Source organism: Echinops telfairi, unplaced genomic scaffold, assembly GCF_000313985.2.
Source record: "Echinops telfairi isolate 266 unplaced genomic scaffold, ASM31398v2 ScPeMD7_19;HRSCAF=73, whole genome shotgun sequence".
Lineage (NCBI taxonomy): Eukaryota > Metazoa > Chordata > Mammalia > Afrosoricida > Tenrecidae > Echinops > Echinops telfairi.
The window spans coordinates 4,383,571-4,402,985 of NW_022103916.1; the positions used below are offsets into that span (position 1 = coordinate 4,383,571).

General features: G+C 45.2%; 2 protein-coding genes and 1 pseudogene across 3 annotated transcripts; 2 read left to right on the plus strand and 1 right to left on the minus strand.

Moving 5' to 3' along the window:
- The first annotated feature begins 753 nt into the window (after positions 1-753).
- Positions 754-1,610, plus strand: LOC101662601 (annotated as a pseudogene).
- Positions 1,611-3,059: 1,449 nt separating this feature from the next.
- Positions 3,060-9,272, plus strand: GPKOW (G-patch domain and KOW motifs). 2 transcript variants are annotated; one of them, XM_045288284.1, is made up of 11 exons: positions 3,060-3,248; positions 3,958-4,115; positions 4,209-4,333; positions 5,632-5,741; positions 6,469-6,670; positions 6,934-7,066; positions 7,654-7,780; positions 7,986-8,109; positions 8,204-8,273; positions 8,724-8,809; positions 8,907-9,272. In XM_045288284.1, exons 1-11 carry the CDS (start codon positions 3,073-3,075, stop codon positions 9,039-9,041), a joined length of 1,446 nt encoding a protein of 481 aa, XP_045144219.1. In that variant the 5' UTR covers positions 3,060-3,072; the 3' UTR covers positions 9,042-9,272. The 2 variants fall into 2 exon arrangements, with proteins under 2 accessions (XP_045144219.1, XP_045144220.1); XM_045288285.1 differs by lacking the exon at positions 3,060-3,248 and adding an exon at positions 3,299-3,504.
- A 9,783-nt stretch (positions 9,273-19,055) lies between these two features.
- Positions 19,056-19,415, minus strand: LOC101663135 (40S ribosomal protein S21-like). Its single transcript, XM_004713211.1, has one exon. The coding sequence runs from the start codon at positions 19,413-19,415 to the stop codon at positions 19,056-19,058; it is 360 nt and encodes a 119-aa protein (XP_004713268.1).

Below are 19,415 nucleotides of genomic sequence, written 5' to 3' on the forward strand. Positions count from 1 at the left end.
GAGACATCGGATAGGGCAAGATATGACAAAATAATAATTTAGAAATTATCAAGGGCTCATGAGGGAGGGGGGAGCAGGGAGGGAGGGGGAAAATGGGGACCTAATGCTGGGGGCTTTAGTGGAGAGGAAATGTTTTGAGATGAGGGCAATGAATGTACAAATCTGCTTTACACAATTGATGTATGTATGGATTGTGATAAGAGTTGTATGAGCCCCTAATAAAACGATTAAAGAAAAGAAATCACAGAAAAAAAATTCAATGTCTTTCATAGGAATAAATTATAACAATAAGGAATGTAGACAGAAAACATCATTATGTTTCAAAAGTTTATTATTTGCAGTAGCTTTAAGGTAGTTAAGCAGTGCACTACAAAAGGAACTCTAAGCTAAGCAGTCAAAATAATTACCTTTGTAATTTAAGTACAATTTCTAATTAAACCTGTGCAGTTAATGCACTTAGCCTCTTTGTAAAAAAAAAATCAGTTGGCTCAAGCACCCTCCCCCAGCCGCGCATCCCTGGGAGTCCATGGACAGGAAATTGCTGTACTGGTCTGCCTCAGATAACAAATTGCAGGCCTACCCTGGGTGGCTGCCTTGGGAAGCAAGGTAAGGTTGGTAGATTATCAACTACAGCACAGCACAGCACAGCATGGAATTTCCGGCAAGATCTTATTTCAAACCTTCATGAAGACCCGGAACAACAGGGACTTCTGCAAGGGAGGTTGAACTGTCCTGAGTTTGAAGAAAAGGATAATGTGTGACTAACCAGTAAGGAGCACCAACGAGGCCAGGTGGCAGGTCTTGTATGAGCGACAGCCATTGTGGAAGAGCTCCGGAAAAACATGTATGCCGGTAAATACCATTACTGGGGAACCAGTGGTGTTTTAGTCCATTGTGGTGACACAGCAGTTGTTCAAGGTGTGTGTTTGTGTTGTGTGTGTGTGGTTATCTGGTGGTACATGGACAAGGGTCTGCTGGCCCTGTGCTGGCTCTTTGGGACCAGCCTGGCTTCTTCACTGATTGGCTAAGCTTAGTTTGACTTCAGTGATGGAGATGATGGGCGGAAGAAGAGTGGGTGGACCTGTTGGGCAGACCTGAAGAGCAGGCTGCTTTTCGCTACTTTTATGTAGGGTTTTTCCCGAGTGCTGAAGGCCCTGACAGAGTCTGTCAGCACTGACACCATGTCCATCTTCATGCTGTTAGGCCATCTCGTCTTCTTTGATTATGGTTCGTGCCAAAGCCACCATTGTGTCCAGCACACTGTCCTTGAATATGGCCATCTTCACCTCCATTTGCCTGACTTCCCGCCTGCCTCAGTCTCTGCATGCCTTCCCATGGCGACGTTTGCCATCCAGATTTTCGCCCTCTGGCCCATGTTGCAGAAGAAACTGAAGGCATGTACTCCTCACAGCTACGTGGGGGTCACGCTGCTTTTTGCGCTTTCTGCCCTGGGAGGCCTGCTGTCCATCAGTGGGGTGGGAGTCAGCCTCTTTGCCCTTCTGCTCGTGTCCCTCCCATAGCTCATTCACCTGCAGCTCTTTAAAGAAAACATTCATGGGCCTTGGGATAAAACTGAAATCAAAGAACACTTGTTCAGGTTCCTCAGCTAAGTAAGGGCTCTCCCAATTCCATTGTCAAGGCAAGCCACTAGCCTCCCATCTAGTATAAGATGTGCTGAGCACGTTCCATTCTGGAAGTAACATGCTGATGTTTGATCAAAAGAACAAGTTAACCAACGGCTGTGGTGATGATGGTCCTTATCCATTCTTTAATTTTGTGGACAACAAAAGTTTTCTGGGCCCCCTTGAATTATTGCTTCTCATTTATTATTCCCTGTAACAGATGAAGTGATGTGGCTCCTATTTATTAAAAAACCAACAGCACACACACAAAAGAAAACAGTTGACTCTAGATGTGTGTTTGGGGATTCTCAGTTCTATTCCACTCGTCTGTTTGTCTACTGCTTCTTCAGTAGCAAGCTAGTTTGATTACTGTAGCTATATAATATAATATAATATAATATAATATAATATATATATATTTTTTTAAATTCAGGATGTGTGAGTATCACCACATTGTTCTTTCCTTACAAGATTACTTTGGCTACTTGGGACCTTGCCATTCCGCGTGCGAGTAGAGGAGCAGCTTTCTCATTTCTGTAGAGAAGACTATGGGGATTTTGATAAGGATTGCATTTAATCTCTAGACATCTTAATGTATTGACATCTTAAGGTCTTCCAACCCAAGAGCACAGAACATTGTTCCATTGATTTAAAAATGGATACTCACTGTTGTCCAGTCAATTGAGAACTACCCCTGTGGGTTTCGAAGACAATAACTGTTTACATAGTAGAAAGCGTTGTCTTTCTCAGAGGTGTTGGTAGTTTTGAATGGCTTACCCTGCAGTTAGCAGCTCAAAGCATAACCTCTAGACTACCAGGGCTCCTTTTATTTAAGCTTCTGAAGGGCTTCACTTATTTAAGCTTTCCTTAATTTTTCTCCGCAGTGCTTTATAATTTATATTGTATAAATTCTTCAAGGCTCTGGTTAGGTTTATTCCTGGGTGCTGTGGCTTTCTACTCCCATAAACAGAATCTGCAAAACTCACAGGGGGCACGCCTACCCTATCCTGTAGGGGCGCTGAGTCAGAATCGATTCTAAAGCAGTGAGTTTGGTTTTTTGAGATTTCTTTTATTCTCATCTATTACTGCAAATGGTGGTGTTTTCCTTAAAGACTTAATTTATCTAAACACTCCACATCAGTAGGACGCAACAAGGTGCACACAATAGGTGCTCAATAACTATTTGTCAGACGAATGAATTAATACCTGCACAAATGAATCGACCTCATCCCTTGTCGAACTACATTCCCCACAATGCTTGGCGCGAGGCGTTCCCATGAAGTTAAAAACGAGCGACAATGAACACCTCTGACGCTCACATCCGCCCTCGCTGATACTGCAGTGATGCCTGGGATCGGTAGTTCTTCCGCTCGTCCGCCGGCCCTGGTGCGAATAGAGCCCAAACTAAACTACCCAGCAAACAGTGCATGGTCCTGGGAAGAGAGGCAATATGGCTGAAGCCGGAGATAGTGTTTCGCGGCCGGCGGCAATCTCTACTGTCCCAATTTCTTTCGTCTTCAATCGAACGTCCACCCGGAGGCGGGTTTTGGACCGGGGAGACTGCGCGAGTGCTGAACCGGAGGACAAGGGTTTCTTGAAGACGGTGGAAGGAAGGGATCTTCAGAGGTGAAGTGCAGAGTCCCTCACGCCCTGGAATCACTGTGATTGATGGGCTTAAGAGGGAGAGCGGCTTCTGAGCTGGTTGTCACAGCAAAGATAAGCTGGAAAGCCTGAAGCGCAGCCTGCGGAAATTCGTGGAAGCAAGCGGGCGTGCTTGGAGGAGGGAGGGTTCGAAAGAATTTGGCCTAATAGCTATGGGAATTGAGAAGAGTGCTTGTGTCCGGAGAGGAATTGTCTGTCTATACGACTTGGGGACTCTAAGGTGTGTACTCTCTAAGAGAAAGGAGGAGAGGATGACAGGATCCCTAGTATTTTAACTGATGCGATGGAACCACTCTGATACGGGGAATGGGATAAGGCAGGAGGTTTCCACATCATCAACTTAACACACAAAGAGGAACCCGAAGGACCTGAGAAGGGGACTCCCAGAAGAGGTTCAACAATTGAGGAGGTTGATCTGGAGCCTGGAGCTGGGGAGTTGTGAGTCTCTGGAAGCCATGAGTAGGAATCAACTTGAGGGCAGTTCAGTTTGGAAGGGAAAGAATACAGAGAGGGCACCATCAGAGGCATCACAAGAGAGCCAGACAAGAGAATGGAGTATGTGGGCCCTGGGCAAGGGATGAGTTTGGCTTTCGTATTTTCTCTAGAGAAAGGGCTGTGGCTGTGAAATCCCTGACTGTTAACTCTCAATCTCATCCCTCTCTGGCGGCATCAGTGTGAAGTCCTCGGAAGTCCCCAAAGAACTTGTAATTCCTTTGATTCACAATGGGCATCGGAAGCAGCAATTGGCCCAAGCACCTAGACCATCCTTAAATCCTGAAGGCTCCGTAGATGGGGGGCTGCTGTCCCAGGCGGTGAAGGAGCTCATTGAGGGTGAGTAACCTCCACTTCTCATCCTGCCCCAGTGAAGGATGAAGGGGTGGAAGGGAAGAGTGGTACGTCAATGCTCCCTCTTATCTTCCTTAGAATCCAAGAAGTCTCTGGAGGAGAGAGAGAATGAGGGTGTCCACCCCACGCTGGCTATCCCCATGATCCAGAAAGGATGCATCCCCGAAAGGGAAGGGACAGATAACGAACCCCAGGCTGAGACAGTGAGCTGGCTCCCCAATCCCCTCCTGGCCAAACCTCTCTATGCCCTGTCTGCCAGGCTTGCCTCCAAGGCCTGCTATCTGTCCCCTCCTTCTTCTATTCTTTTTGGGACCATTGCCAAATCTAAATATGGGATGTGGAAAAGTGCATGGATTCTTTGTCAAACTGAGGAGAGGCAACATGGAGGCATATTATCCACATGTCGTATAATTCAATAGTTCGCTCACATCAAGAAGAGTTGTATGATCATCACCACAATCAGTTTTAGAACATTTTCTTTATTCTGGTACTCATCATTATTGCTCCCCATTTCCTCTCAACCTTGCCTGCCTTACCCCCAAGGCACCATAATCCAGTTACCGTCTTTATAGAGTTACCTATCCTGAACGTCATATACAGAAAACATTTAAAAAACAAATAACAACCAAAATAAAACTGACAAGAATAACACCAGTAAAGCAGATAAAAACCTCAATTGAAAAGAAAGCAGAAAATATTAAAAACGGGAACAAATTGAAATGGAGGATCAAGTGATAGGGTGCTAAATGTTAACCTAACTGCATCGGCAACAATCCACTTTCCGATGCATTCTGCATGTTAGCCAAGCTGTTCACGTCCACGGTCCATGGTCAGAGGTAATTCCCCAGGGATTTGTTCTACGTATATTTCCCCTTCACTTTAAAATGGGTCAACAGGGTCTTGTAGTATGTTTTGTAACTGACTCTGTACAAATCATTTGTTTCTCTGTTTAGGTTTATTCCTAAGTGTTAATCTGTTGGATGACTATTATAAATGGTACTGTTTTCTTGATTTACTTTTCAGAGCTCTCTTCATTGGTATACAGGAATCTGATCGGTTTTTCTATGTTGCTCTTATACCTTGCCATGTTACCTAAGTTTTCAGTTATTTCCAACAAATTTCTTGTCAAGTCTTTAGTGTTTTCTAAATATAGAATCATATCATTATCATCTGCAAATAGAGAGCTGTACTTCATTTTTGCCAATTTTGATGCCCTTGATTTCTTTTTGACATCCAATAACTCTGGCCAAGACTTCTAGCACTTGTCTGGTTCCGTTTGTAAGGGGAATGCTTTCAGTGTCTCCCCATTGCACGAGATGTTGTCAGCACAATATTTGTTGAATTCTCAAACACAGAGGAGTGAAGCATGGGACAGCTAGAGAAAGTCAAAACTGACCCTTGAACTGACTGGAAACAGAGACTAGAGGGTGATAGCTGGTTCACTTCAAGCATAGGCCATCATAAGCAAAGCCTGACATCCTTTCCTCTTCTGAACTTCTAGATGCCGGAGGAGGCAGATTACGAGGCAATCCCTGTGGAGGTCTATGGGCTGGCCATGTTGCGAGGCATGGGTTGGAAACCTGGCAAGGGCATTGGCCGGACCTTCAATCAGTGAGTTCTGGGGCAGGCCGCGGAGACAGACAGGGACAGGTGGGGCAGTGAAGAAGACTCTTATGGTTACTGGCAGCTCATACCAATCTAAGCAAGGAGAGACAACACATAATCACCCCGGTGCGTGCAGCAGGCTCTTCAGCTACTATTTCAAATTTCTGTTTGCACTTTGACACTGTATGGTGGGGTCCCATTTATGTAAGGTTTGCCTCTCTGGGCTTGAATCTCCTCATCTCAAAAATGGAGATGAGAACTGTCCTGACTTAATGGGTCCGTTGAGCAGGTTAAATGAAATTCTACGTGTAACTCACAGTAGGCCCCGGCCTAGAGAATGCATTGCCAAGCCTTTGCTGTTCTTCCACGAATTTACAAATCCTTATCCTCGATTCCAGCCTCCAAAGGATTCTGAAAGCCCAACTTTTTTTTTTCATAAGTCATTTGACAACATATCTTGAATTAGCATGGCATTTGTTCTTTATAGTCTGGCTTTCTCACTTGGTGGGACTCATTATATGATTTCCCCTGTAGAAATGTCAATACATTTGTACATGTACAGGGATCTGTCCTACATCTCACTGTAGCTAGCACATGATAGATGGTATGCATATCATGTTATTAGGTGGAAATATGGGATGAGACGGGGTATTCTTTAAAATGCTGATGGCAGGGGCGGGTTAGCCTTTGGAGGCTGTTGCACCCTCCAGCATGCCCATGTTCTTCTATGTAGAGTGGTGAAGCCCCGGGTCAACTCACTGAGGCCCAAGGGGTTAGGCTTGGGTGCCAACCTGACTGAGGCCAAGGACCTGGTCCCCCACCAAGCACCAAAGCCAGGTGAGAAGCAAGTGAAGGAGGAGGACCAACCTCAAGGTCTGGTGCCTGATGGACCCGTGGTAGTCCTGTCTGGTCCCCACCGAGGCATGTATGGAAAGGTAAGGAACCAAGATCTTTATGGAGGTGCAGATTAGGTGGCAAGGAATATTGTCATGAGCAGGGTGGGGGAGACACAAGGACTAGGCCAGGTCCCAGCCTTCTAGGGTCACAATCTGGTGGGATGGGACACCGGGACCAGACCTCATTGTAGACAAAAGACTCACACCAGACCTAGTAGAGAGAAAGGGATAGTAACTTGGTCCCAGTAATGTGAGTGGAACTCACTCAGCCCTATCATACTTCTACCCCCCAAACGCTTTAGGTGGAAGGCCTTGATCCTGACAATGCCCGGGCCCTGGTTCGTCTGGCAATTGGGAGCCGTGTGGTGACCGTCAGTGAGTACTGCCTGAGGCCTGTCTCCCAGCAGGAGTTTGACAAGAATTGTTCTGATCTCAGTGAGTGAGCCTCTTGGGGGTGCTGGGAGTTGTCCTCTGGGGTGGGTTGTAAGTCTGCAGGGGAGAGGGTCAGAGGGCTTCCTGGCAGTATGCCTTCTGGTCAAAGACCAAGAGTGAGAATGATCATAAGTGATTTTTTCAGTTTGATTGAAGGAAAGTTGAGCTAGTATCCCTGGAGTCTTTAGCCCCTTTCTACATGGGAAAGAACATGGGAAATCCTATTTCTACCCTCAGGAGGTCATTGTCTGCCTGGGTGATGAGCCTCTCTTTGGCTCGGGAGTGAGAGCAGCTAGGATTAGGTTATGACCAAGGAAGAAGGCATTCTAGGCAGGTAGAATAGCCCGGGGGCAGGTGACTTGGGTAAGCCCTGTGAGTGTGGATGGGATGGTTGGGAAAGGTTTCCTGAAGGAGGCCGAAAAGACTGAAGAGGAAGCAGAGGGGCATTCTGGTAGTCGAGGCAATGGGTGATTGAGAGAAAGGGGATACTTTGGCAGGGGGAAAATGGCCGTAGGCTGAGTTGTTTTGAAAGGACGGGTTGGGGAGACATTCAGGCTCTTTCCTGGTTCTTCCTACACCTCCTCACACAGGCCAGGTGAGCAAAACAGCCTCAGAACCATGGAACGGAATCATCTCATCCAGGAAACACCTCCAGGATCAGCACCTGCATGTTCTGTGCGAGGACTCAGGCAGAAAGCGGAAACACCCTTCAGACCGGTGGGGGTCCTGGGCATCTTGGATGGAGGGAACGGGCAGGGGTGTGGGTAGGCTTGAGCAATCCAAAGAAGGCTTCCAGAACAAGGCAACACACATTAAGAACTAGGAAATGCATTCTGGGTAGGTTTCACAGCAAAGGGGAAGGCAGGGCATTGGGAATGTGTCTGGTGCCGAGCTAAGCCTGGTGTTGGCTTCCTCTCCACAGGCAGGATGAGCCTGCAGCCAAGAATGAGAAAACAGCCACCACGAGTCAGCACTGGTTGCGCAGAGATCTACGTGTGCGGTTCGTGGACAAGCTGCACAAGGGCGGCCAGTATTACAACACCAAGGTGGGAACCCCACAGCCTGGGTTCCCTTCCTCTCCCAGAACTGGGCCACCCTCACTTTCTCACATCCTCACATTTCCCTGACCTCCCTCCCCAGATGACGGTTGAAGAGGTCCTGAGCCCAGGTACCTGTGTGTGTCGGACCGATGAAGGCCAGATCCTAGAAGGTGTGTCTGCAGGATGGCTGCTGGGTAGTTATCATCATGGAGCTTGTTGTGGAGAAGGACATCGTAGCTTAAGAGGGCTGCTCTGGCGAAGACTGGGAGGTTGGACACAGTTCAGCAGGTTTTTGCAAGGCCCAGCATCCTCTCACAGAACGTTAGAAACGCTCGTGATGATGATTAGCTGAGTCTCATTTTTCCCATCTGTACAACTGGCACCCTTGCGCTCTCATTGTAAGGCACTGCTTAAACCTGTCTAAACGAAGGGCACCCCAAGAAGGTCATCATAGTGGTGATGATAGCAGACACCTGTTACAGTAATCTCTGTGAGGCTCCCTTTCCTGTGACATGAGTATAGTGGGATTCCACCTGTCAACTGGTTGTGGGGTGGCTCCCAGGAATACGGGCATGACCTTCTGACAGGACAGATCTTACTCTCCTCTCCCTCACCTGCAGGCCTGACGGAAGACATGCTGGAGACCCTGATTCCAAAAGTTACGGGCAACCGTGTAATGGTGGTGCTTGGACCACAGGCTGGAAGGGTGAGTCCCGGACCTGAGAATGGAGGGTTGATGGCCATGCAGGGCCAGGCCTAGGATCTGGGTTGGTCTTGCTCACTCCACCCAACTCCTGCTCCAGGTGGGATGTCTACTGGACCGGGACACAGAGGGGAGCCGGGCTTTTGTGCAACTGCGGCGAGAGAATCAGTTGGTGGAGCTTCACTACGATGCTATCTGTGAATACGTGGGCCCCAGCGACTCAGATGAAGATTGACTGGTGGGCCCCACTGCCATGTCCCAGACTGTTCCCAGTTCTGTGCAGTATGAAACATTTGCCTTCAGGGAGATTAGAAGATATTTTTTCATCTACGACTAGCAAGTTGTGGAAGAAAAAATATCTATATGATACAGAAACAAGGTCAAAAGTGAATGGACCAGAAATGATAATAGAAATAAACCCACTATTCACCAGAAATTAGTATATAATAAAAACCATGTCAAGTCATTAGTAAAATGATGAATTAATAACTGGTGGGCTGGACTGTTTTTCAGCTCCACCTCTCTGCTTGCTGTGCAAGGCCAGAGAAAATCAACTTGCTTCTTAAATCCTGAGCTGACCCTTGGAATTAAGAAACTATGAAATTTGTCCCCATTCACTAACTCTTTGATCTAATAACTGGTATTTGAGTTAGATGTAGGCCTTTGACACACACACACACACACACACACACACACACACGCAGACATTGTCAGAAAATCGAGAATTTAAATAGTTGCACCCATTCAAGAGAATCAAGGTAAATAGCTGGCCCTGCCAAGCTGAGGAAAACGGCTATTGATAGCCAAAGTTAACAAGTAGAGAAAAAAAATGAGTTAGCCAGATCAATGGTCACAGGATTGATAAAGGATGATTTAGAAAAACCTTTCAATATAGAAACCACAACATGAAGTATAATAGCCACCACCTCATTTAATTTTTTATCATCACCATTGAATTTCAGAGCTCATCTGTTTTCAAATTTGCCTAAACAAGATTCTTAGTGCAGGCAGAGAGGTAAGTGGAGTACCCACTGTAATGTTATATACTGCCCCTGGGATCCTGGCCAGGGCTGTATTTGCCATTTGGCAGGAGGGAAGTCTATAGGTTCCTATTCTGGCATATCCAGCAGTCCCCTTCCTACTCTGAATAGGTTTCATTTGGTCCAGAAAGCTGCCTCTTTTCTCCACAGCACAATAACGTAGTGGTTCTCAACCTTCCCAATGCCGCAACCCTTTAATACAGTTCCTCATGTTGTGGTGACCCCCAACCATAAAATGATTGTCGTGCTACTTTTAATTTTGCTACTATTATGAATCAGGTGACCCCCAAAGGGGTCGTGACCCACAGGTTGAGAATCGCTGGCTTAAAGCCATCCTCGGGAAATGGCATTGCACCTTTGTGTCTGGCCGGTCACATGGCCTAACCTGGCGGTTTCAGGTGCCACATATTTCAAATTGACCCTCTGTCAGATTCGGAGTTCCCGAATTAAAGTGCTCACTGCCCCTACATTTGAAAATGACTCCAACATTCTTTGTTGGGAGTATTGAGCTCTGGTCTCCTTGGGTCCCTGTCAGCAGCCTCTCCTAAGCTTTCTGTTTGAGGACTGGATAGTCAGAACAGTGGACAATTTAAGGGGCCTTTTGCAATCCGCTTCTTGTACATTGTGCACCAATAAACACTTGTTTTTAAAAATCCTTTGAATCTGTGTGCTTTTCTCTTGGCTCCTTGCCTGGTGCTCACTTAATGCCAGGCTTGCCCCCTGGCAGTAGTTACTACAGCAACAGCTTCTGTGAGCCTGTGAATTTTCCATGCACCACTCACAAGTTGGGGACCATGATCTCTTCAATTTGTCCAAATTGGTTTGTTCTACATCTCAGAAATTGAGGAAGCTGTGAGCTAAAAAGTATCTGCCATCCACGCTAATGGCTGGACACTGCCTCTTAACCGTTTAGATACATCAAGATCAATTGGCATATTCTGGTTTGGTGAGTAATGAAGGAAGTCTTGAAAGCTCATGAGCAGTGATCTAAGCAACTGTTGGTCTCTCTCCATCCAGAAGAAAGAAGAGGGATGAAAATGGGAAAACACATGGAAATAATTAGCCCAGTTTAGACTCATGCAGCCATGCAGGAAGATCATAAGCCAGTGGGTGGAAAGTCTTGTGGCTCCAGTGGCAGTGGAAGCATCTCAACGATGACATGGGTCTCCATATGGCTCCTCTAGCTCCAGGGCTCTAGCTCCATGTGGCTTGTCAACAGGAATGTGTAGCAGAGAGAGTGTATCTGGCCTCCAATGAGCTATTTATCTCCTTTGTGCCTCCAAATGAGGTCATTAAGCTGCAACCTGATTGATAGGCTAGACTCCACCCCTTTGCAAGTTGGCAGGAGATTATGTAATTGCCACCCCCCCAAGACTGGCCTTGCCCTTCAGGTCTGGGACTGAACTTGCCCCCATGTTAAGATAATCAGCCATATAAGACTAAAAAGGCAGCATCTACCTAAGGACAAACGTAAGAGGGTGAGGAAAGAAGGAGGAATGGAAACAAAACAGGGAGGCAGTGAGATAAGTGATGGTACATTGAGGGGATTTCAATGAATGAGTTGACACAAAATGTGTCTGAACTGTTAGCTGTAAAAGTGATGATCTGTTATGTAACCCTTCACTTAGTTCACAATGGAATTTTTAAAACTGTCTAGACAAAGCTATGAATTTGTGACAGCTGATTCAAGGAGCCACTTCTCGAGTGGCTTCAAAAAGAAGTAAATGGAGCTATTGGAGCTATTGCCTAGGGCTGAGTTTAGTAGAGATGGACACGGACAGGTAGGCTCTCTTGACCCCTCTTCCTCAAGTGGGCTGCATCCCTCACTCCACACTGGAGCCTTTTAACCATGTCCATTGTTTGTATCCAAGAGCTTATATGGTTGTATAAGGGAGTGGATCCTCACAAAATGCCCCCAAGTCATTGAACAAACATCTATTGAGCCCTTACAGCATAGAAAGTACTGGCCTGATGAACTAGTAATACAATAAGGCATAAATCATTCATTCAGTAAGTATTGAGTTTCTACTATACGCCAAGCATTAGAGGTCCTAGGAATACCAGAACCAATGGACCACTTTGTGCCTCCAAATGAGGTCATCATCTAGTTGACTGTGATGCAAAGTGACCCTATTCAGTGTTTCTGAGACTGCAACTCTTTGCAGGAACAGACAACCTTGTCTTTTCCCAGCTGCTGGGTTTGAATCTCTGACCTTACGGTTAGCAGCCCAACATCTAATCAAACCCACAGCAATGTTTACTGTCATGGAGCTGACATTCAAATTAGGGTGAGATAATAAGCAATGTGTATAAGAAATATTCTCCCCACACCCACCTCCACTATCATGATCCCAATTCTACCTTACAAGTCTGGCTAGACCAGAGGATGTACACTGGTACAGATAGGAACTGGAAACACAGGGAATCCAGGACTGATGATCCCTTCAGGACCAGTGGTGTGAGTGGCGATACTGGGAAGGTAGAGGGAGGGTGGGTTGGAAAGGAAAGGGGGAACCGATTACAGGGATCTACATGTGACCTCCTCCCTGGGGGACGGACAACAGAAAAGTGGGTGAAGGGAGACGTCGGACAGGGCAAGACATGATAAAATAATAATTTATAAATTATCAAGGGTTCATGAGGGAAGAGGGAGTGGGGAGGGAAGGGAAAAATGAGCTGATGCCAGAGGCTTAAGTGGAGAGCAAATGATTTGAGAATGATGAGGGTAACGAATGTCCAAATGTGCTTTACACAATTGATGTATGCATGGATTGTGATAAGAGTTGTGTGAGCCCCCAATAAAATGATTAAAAACAAACAAACAAAAAAGAAAAAATCTATAACAGGGTAAAAGGAATCACAAGTGGGAGTGAGCAGATGACATTAATAATAGGATGGCCAAGGAAGTCCTTACATAAAAGGAGGCATTTGAACAAAGATTTGAAGGAAGTGAGGGTGAGTTGTGCAGCTATCCAGAGTGTCGGGCTTAGACAGGGGAGGGCGACGGCTCTGTGGTGGCACTATTGCTGGTATGCCTGAGCAATAGCAAGAAGGCCAATATGGTTGAAAGTCAAGTGGCAGGTACTATTGCACTTTCAGGGCCACTGTAAGGACTTCGGCTTTTGTTCTGAATGAAGTGGGAACCATAACAAGCCTTGGCAAAGCCACTGCCATTCAGTGCCTGCTGACATCCCTACACACACAATCAATCAAAAGAAATGCATCTGCCCCTTTAATGCTTTGGTCAATCTGGCTGATTTCCACACCTGGGAACCAGTTTTCCCACTGACTGTCCAATGGGCATGTTAGAACCTCTGTAAGGCTTACCCCTCCATAAATGCCGGTCTAGCTACGTGCCTCAACCTTGGGAAGCAGCTTTCTTCCCAAGTCTCAGAAAAATCCTCAACCCCTAACTTCTGCACACCCTTGATTTTTTTTGCACTCCTCCGGAAGGGTTTGCATCGTCTGAAGATCACCAGGCACCAAGAGCTAAAGGGATACGAGCTAAATATAACCAGAGTATTTCCCCGTAGCGCCTCTCCTGATAAAAGGCCCAAACATCACAACTGTACTCCCCCATCTTTAGCAAATTTTCTTAGCCTTAACTCCTCCCTGTCCTCAAAAAGGTTTTAAGAACATTTGTAAAACATAGGGGTACTCTCCCCCCTTTGCTTTTGCCACATCCTAACGAACAGATGATTCCTAGCACTAAGTGGGTTGCTACCCGCGAGGCTGATATTTGAACCCACCCCGTGGCTCTGTGGGAAAATGACCTGGCAATTTGCTCCCATAATGCTTACAACCAAGAGACGTCAATGGGGCAATACCACTTTGTCATATATATTAGACTCGCCACAAAAACAAAGTGAGGCCAGGCCAGAGAGAAGGAGAAGGAGAAGTTTATTCTGTGCTCCTGGGTGAGATTCACAAGTCCAAGAGTGGGGCCAGTAAAGTCGCATCTATCTGTGGTGAAGAGCAAGTTGTTCAGCTGGTCAGGAGGGGAAACGAGAAGGGAGGGGTAGGGACTGCAGCTGCAGGGGCTTAAGCCGTCTCCATCCATGAAATTCCGAGATGTCTCCATCCGTGAAATTCCGAAACGGGGTGGTGTCTTGATCATTCCGGGGTGGTGTCTTGATTATTCCGCCTGATTCCGAGGAAATGGCTCATTGTCCCGGAGCCCTGTGGCTAGCTGTCTCGGTCAGATAAGGGCAGGTCGAACTGTTCCTAATGTCCCCGACCTGTGCCTAACCAACAGTATAGAGTCACTGTGAGTCAGACGCATTTCAGCAGCACTCAACAACACAAAAATTAGTAGATTGTTTTCAAAAAAGAAGTGAGATAAGGCTCAAAATATCAACAGATATGAGTCAACAGGGTTGCTTGTGGCTATCCAAAGCATAAGAGATTCCACATTTGTATAATCCAGCCAACTAAAAATGATGATGTCCAGCAATAACTTTATAATTTGGGGGGGCTTCATAAACGCCTCCGAAGATGGTTTTTTATGTCCTCTTTGAGGAATATCACAAAGTGACATGTATATGGAAAGATATGGTAGTTGCCTATGAAAGCATAAAAGAAGAGTTGTATTAATATGTATATGCTCATGAAGTATCACCACAATCAAAATAGTAAGCATATAATCCTTACCCCGAAAAGTTTTCTCCTCCTTTTTAGAATCCCTCCCTATCTTTATCTTCAAGCAACCACTGATCTGCTTTCTGCAAGGAAACTTTACCCAGTGCCACTGAGTTCATGCAGATCATAGTGACTCCGTGCAGGGTTTCCAGGCTGTAAATCATTACCGGAGCAGATCGCCTCATCTTCCTCCCACAGAGTGGTTGTTGGGTTTGAACAGCTGAGCTTGTGGTTAGCAGGATGGTTCAGTTGCCATTTACGCCAATCTTACATAAATGGTATATGTTGAAATTTACATACTATAAAACCGCTTTAAAGTGCACGATTCAGTGGTCACACAAGCTTATGAAACCATGTCACTAATAGCAGAACATTTTCTCTTTTTTTCCAGAACATTTTCATTATCCAAAAAGAAACCTCATAACCGATATCAATTACTCCGTTTCCTTCCTCTTCCTGCTAGCTGTCAACCTCTAATATACTTTCTATCTATGAGTTTGCCTATTCTGGATAGTCCATAAAGGAATCACACAATATGTGACCCTTTATGTCTGGCTTCTTTCCCTTCGTGTAATGTTTTCAAGGATCATCATGTATCAGTACTTCATTTCTGTTGATGGAATGTGTGGTAGTTACATAATCTTGGTGTCAACTTGAGAAGGGGTGGAGTCTAGCCTGTCAATCAGGTCACAGCTTGAGGATCTCATTTGGAGGTGCCACAGAGATAAATAGCTCGCTGGAGGCCAGATACGCAGAGTCTCTGCTTGGTCTTTCTGCTGAAAAGAAACATGGAGCTACACTAGAGTCCTAGAGCTGAAGGAGCCACGTGGAGACCCCCGCCAGTGAGATGCTTCCACTGCCACAGGATCCACAAGACTTTCCACCCACTGGCCTGTGACCTTCCTGCATTCGTCATTACATGTGTTTTGTGAGTCTGAAGAGGAATTTATAGATTGGTATCAGACATATGGGCTAATATTGGACTTACAGACTTGATTTGGACTGGGCTGGGATGTTTTCTCAATATACAATTACTCTTTGATATAAAATTAGCTCTTAAACATATATGAATGTCTATGAATTCGTTTCTCTAGTCAACCCGGACTAACACATTATGGTACCAGGAGTGGGGTGGAAGAGGTATGTGGATAGATCGCTCTGAATGGGCCAAGAAGGTAAAGATAATCGTGTCTCACGTGAACAGGGTTACCTCTGAAGAGGACTTTAACACTCAAGTGGATAAGATGACACGCACTGTAGAGACTGGTCCTCCTCTTTCCTTCGCCACTCCTGTCATTGCCCAAGGGGCAGATGAACAAAGTGGACATGGTGGCAGGTATGGAGGTTATGCATTGGCGCAGCAACATGGACTTCCATTCACCATGGCTGACTTGGCCACTGCCACTGCTGAGTGCCACATCTGCCAGCAGTGGAATCCAACATTGAGTCCAAGATATGGGACCATTCCTCGGGGAGATCAACCAGCAACTTGGTGGCAGGTTGATTACATAGGACCACTTCCATCATGGAGGGAGCAGTGTTTTGTTCTTACTGGAATAGACACCTACTCTGGATATGGATTGGCCTTCACTGCACGCAATGCTTCTGCCAAAACTACCATTTGTGGACTTACAGAATGCCTTTTCTACTGTCATGGCATCTCACATAGCATTGGGTTGTAATCTATACTTAACTTTATGAGAACCTTCAAATGAATTTTCACAAGGTTTGCATTATTGGGGTCTTAAAGGCTTGGAGATAAACAAGTGGCCATCTAGCTGAGAAGCAACAAAGCCCACATGGAAGAAGCACAGCAGCCTATGTGATCACGAGATGTCGATGGAATCAGGTATCAGGCATCTAAGACCCAGAACAAAAAATCATATTGATGTGAATGAGGGGGAGTGTGGAGTGGAGACCCAAAGCCCATCTGTAGACAATTGGACATCCCCTTACAGAAGGGTCATGGGGAGGATACTAGCCAATCAGGGTGCACCGATGAAACACTTCCTCTCTGCATTTCCTGTTTCCATTCCTCCTTCTTTTCTAACTCTTCTAAATGCCACCCTTTTGACTTTAAATTGTTCATACTTAATTAGTGTTATAATTTTCCATATTGCCTGTCTGTTGTTTTGACTGACAATGGAACCACAGGAGTGAGTTTATGTCTGGGCCTGAAAGGTTATCTAAGGCTTTTAGTCTCAAGGGTTCCAATCAATCTCTTTCCAACCAATAAGCTTGGTTGTTTTTAAAAAATGATTTGGTCTCTACCTTTTTGTAATAGGTATCCAACCATTTCAGCACCATTTACCGAAATGATTATTTTTCCTCCACTGAATTGCCTCTGTGCCTTTGTCAAAAAAATCAGTTGTCTATAAATGTAAGGACTTATTACTGGACTCTCCATTCTGTCCCATTGGTATATTTGTCTGTCTTATATGTCAATATGATGCTGTATTGATGACTGTAGTTTTAGAATGACTCTTGAAATCAGGAAATGCTATCTCTAGTATCCTAAGTATATTACATTTCCAATTGTAGAATCTGCTTATCAATTTCTTGAGACCTTGGGTCGAGCAAACAGTTACTGTGCCACGAGGCTGCCTGGAAAGAAGGAGCTGGCGAGCTACTTCACTGAAAACCATACGGAGCACAACTCGACTCGGCGTGCAGGAGTTGAAATTGACTTCATGGCAACTGGTGGTGGTATCGATGTCTTTCTTTCTTTCTTTTTTAAATTTCTCCCCGCTCTTAGAACCTTTTTTTTCTTTTAAAAATCATTTTATTGGGGGCTCATATAATGCATCACCATCTATAAATTCATCCATTGTGTTGAGCACATGTGTTGCCATCATCATTTTCAAAACCTTTTCTTTCTACTTGAGCCCTTGGTGGTATCAATTTTTACAGGAAAAAAGAGCCTGATGGGATTTTAACTTTGATAGCCCTGAATCTGTGTATCAATTTAAGAAAAATCCACATGTTAATAGTATTGAGTCCTGTGACCCATGAACAAGATTAGTATTTAGTCTTTCATTTTTGTCAGCCAATTTTTTTAGTTTTCAGGTTTTACACATTTCGTGTCAGATTTACCGTTAAGTGCTTCAGATATTTTGATATTGTACATGTTATTTTTAAAGTTGAGAATTCCAATTATTCATTGGTAGTATATGGAAATACAGTCTTTTAAAAATCATTTTATTAGGAGCTCATACAACTCTTATCACAATCCATACACACATCAAGCATGTAAAGCACATCCATATATTCATTGCTCTCATCATTCTCAAAACATTTGCTCTCCACTTAAGCCCCCGGCATCAGGTCCTCATTTTCTCCCCTCCCTCCCCACCAAATAGTTTTTTTGTAATACATTGAGTTTGTATCTTGCAAGCTTGCTAAACTAACAATCATTGTATAAGCTTTTTGTTGTGGATTCCATTGAATTTTCTACTAGATGATCACGTTGTCTACAAATACATATGGTTTTACTACTTTCTTCCCAATATGTATGCCTATTATTTAATTTTCTTGCCTTGATGCACTAGCTAGGGCCTCTAGAGCAATGGTTCTCAACCTTCCTAATGCTGCAACCCTTTAATACAGTTCCTCATGTAGTGGTGACCACCCCCCCAACCATAAACTTATTTTCTTTGCTACTTCATAACTGTAATTTTGCTACTGTTATGAATCGGGTGACCCCTGTGAAATGGTCATTCGACCCCCAAAGAGGTCGTGACCCACAGGTTGAGGACCGGTACTCTAGTGTGATGTTGAACAGAAGGGGTGAGAGCAGACATCGGTCTTGTTCTTGACATTAAGGAAAAGCACTCAGCCTTTCACCATTAAGCATGATGCTAGCTTTAGTTTTTTCATAGATGTTATTAATCAGGTTGAGGTTGTTATTGTCTTCATTATCTGGTGCTGCTACAATAAAAATACCACAAATGGGTTACTTTTAACAAACAGAAAAATTCTTTGTTCATTAGGAGGCTGTTGTTATTGTTTTTAGGTGGTCTCTAGTCAGTTCCAACTCATCACAAACACTGCCTGGTCCTGGTCACTCTCACGGTAGTTATTCTGTCTCAGCCCATTGTTTCTGTATCAATCCATCTTTGTAAGGGGTTTCCTCTGTTTCACTGACTCGCTGCTTTACAAAGCCTGATATACTTTTCCAGGGATTGATCCCTCCTGATAACACATCCAAAGTATGTGAGACAAATTCCACCCTTCTTGCTTCTAAGGAGCATTCTCGCTGTACTTCTAAAACAGACTTGTTTATTCTTCCGGTAGTCCGTGGTATTTTCAATATTCTTCACCAGCACCACAATTCAAATGCACCAACTCTTCTTCAATTTTCCGCATTAATTATCCAATCTTCACATGCATATGAGGTGATTGAAAATACCATGACTTGGGTCATGCTTGTCACTCAGTTGTCAAAGTGACATCTTTGCTCTTTTTTGGGGGGGGAGGTGTCACGATTTATTTCTGACACCCTCCTGAACCAGCACAGGTAGCATCACATCTTTCCCATTATGGAAAAGATCCTCTGTCTAGGATTCACACTTTCAGTTCTTGGAAACGATGCCGTCCACCTTGTCCAGCCGGAGGACGGAGTCGTCGGACTCACCCATCCTGCGGATGGCCCCGCAGATAGCGTAGGTCTTAAACTGGCCGTTGAACCTCCCCGTAACCTTGTCAACCTCAGCCACGTTCATCTGGATGGACGCGTGGTCCTTGGAGCCGATGATGTGCTTGCTGGCGGGGCATTTCTGTAGCACATACAGGTCCACGAACTCGCCCGGGTGTTGGGGCCGGGCCTGAGGACACCAGGCCGAGGGCGAGCAGAGAAAGCAACAGGCTTGCTCTTTAAAGAAGTTTTGTGGCTTCCTGCTCCTCCTCGTGCGACAGACAGCCGCCTCTCCCAT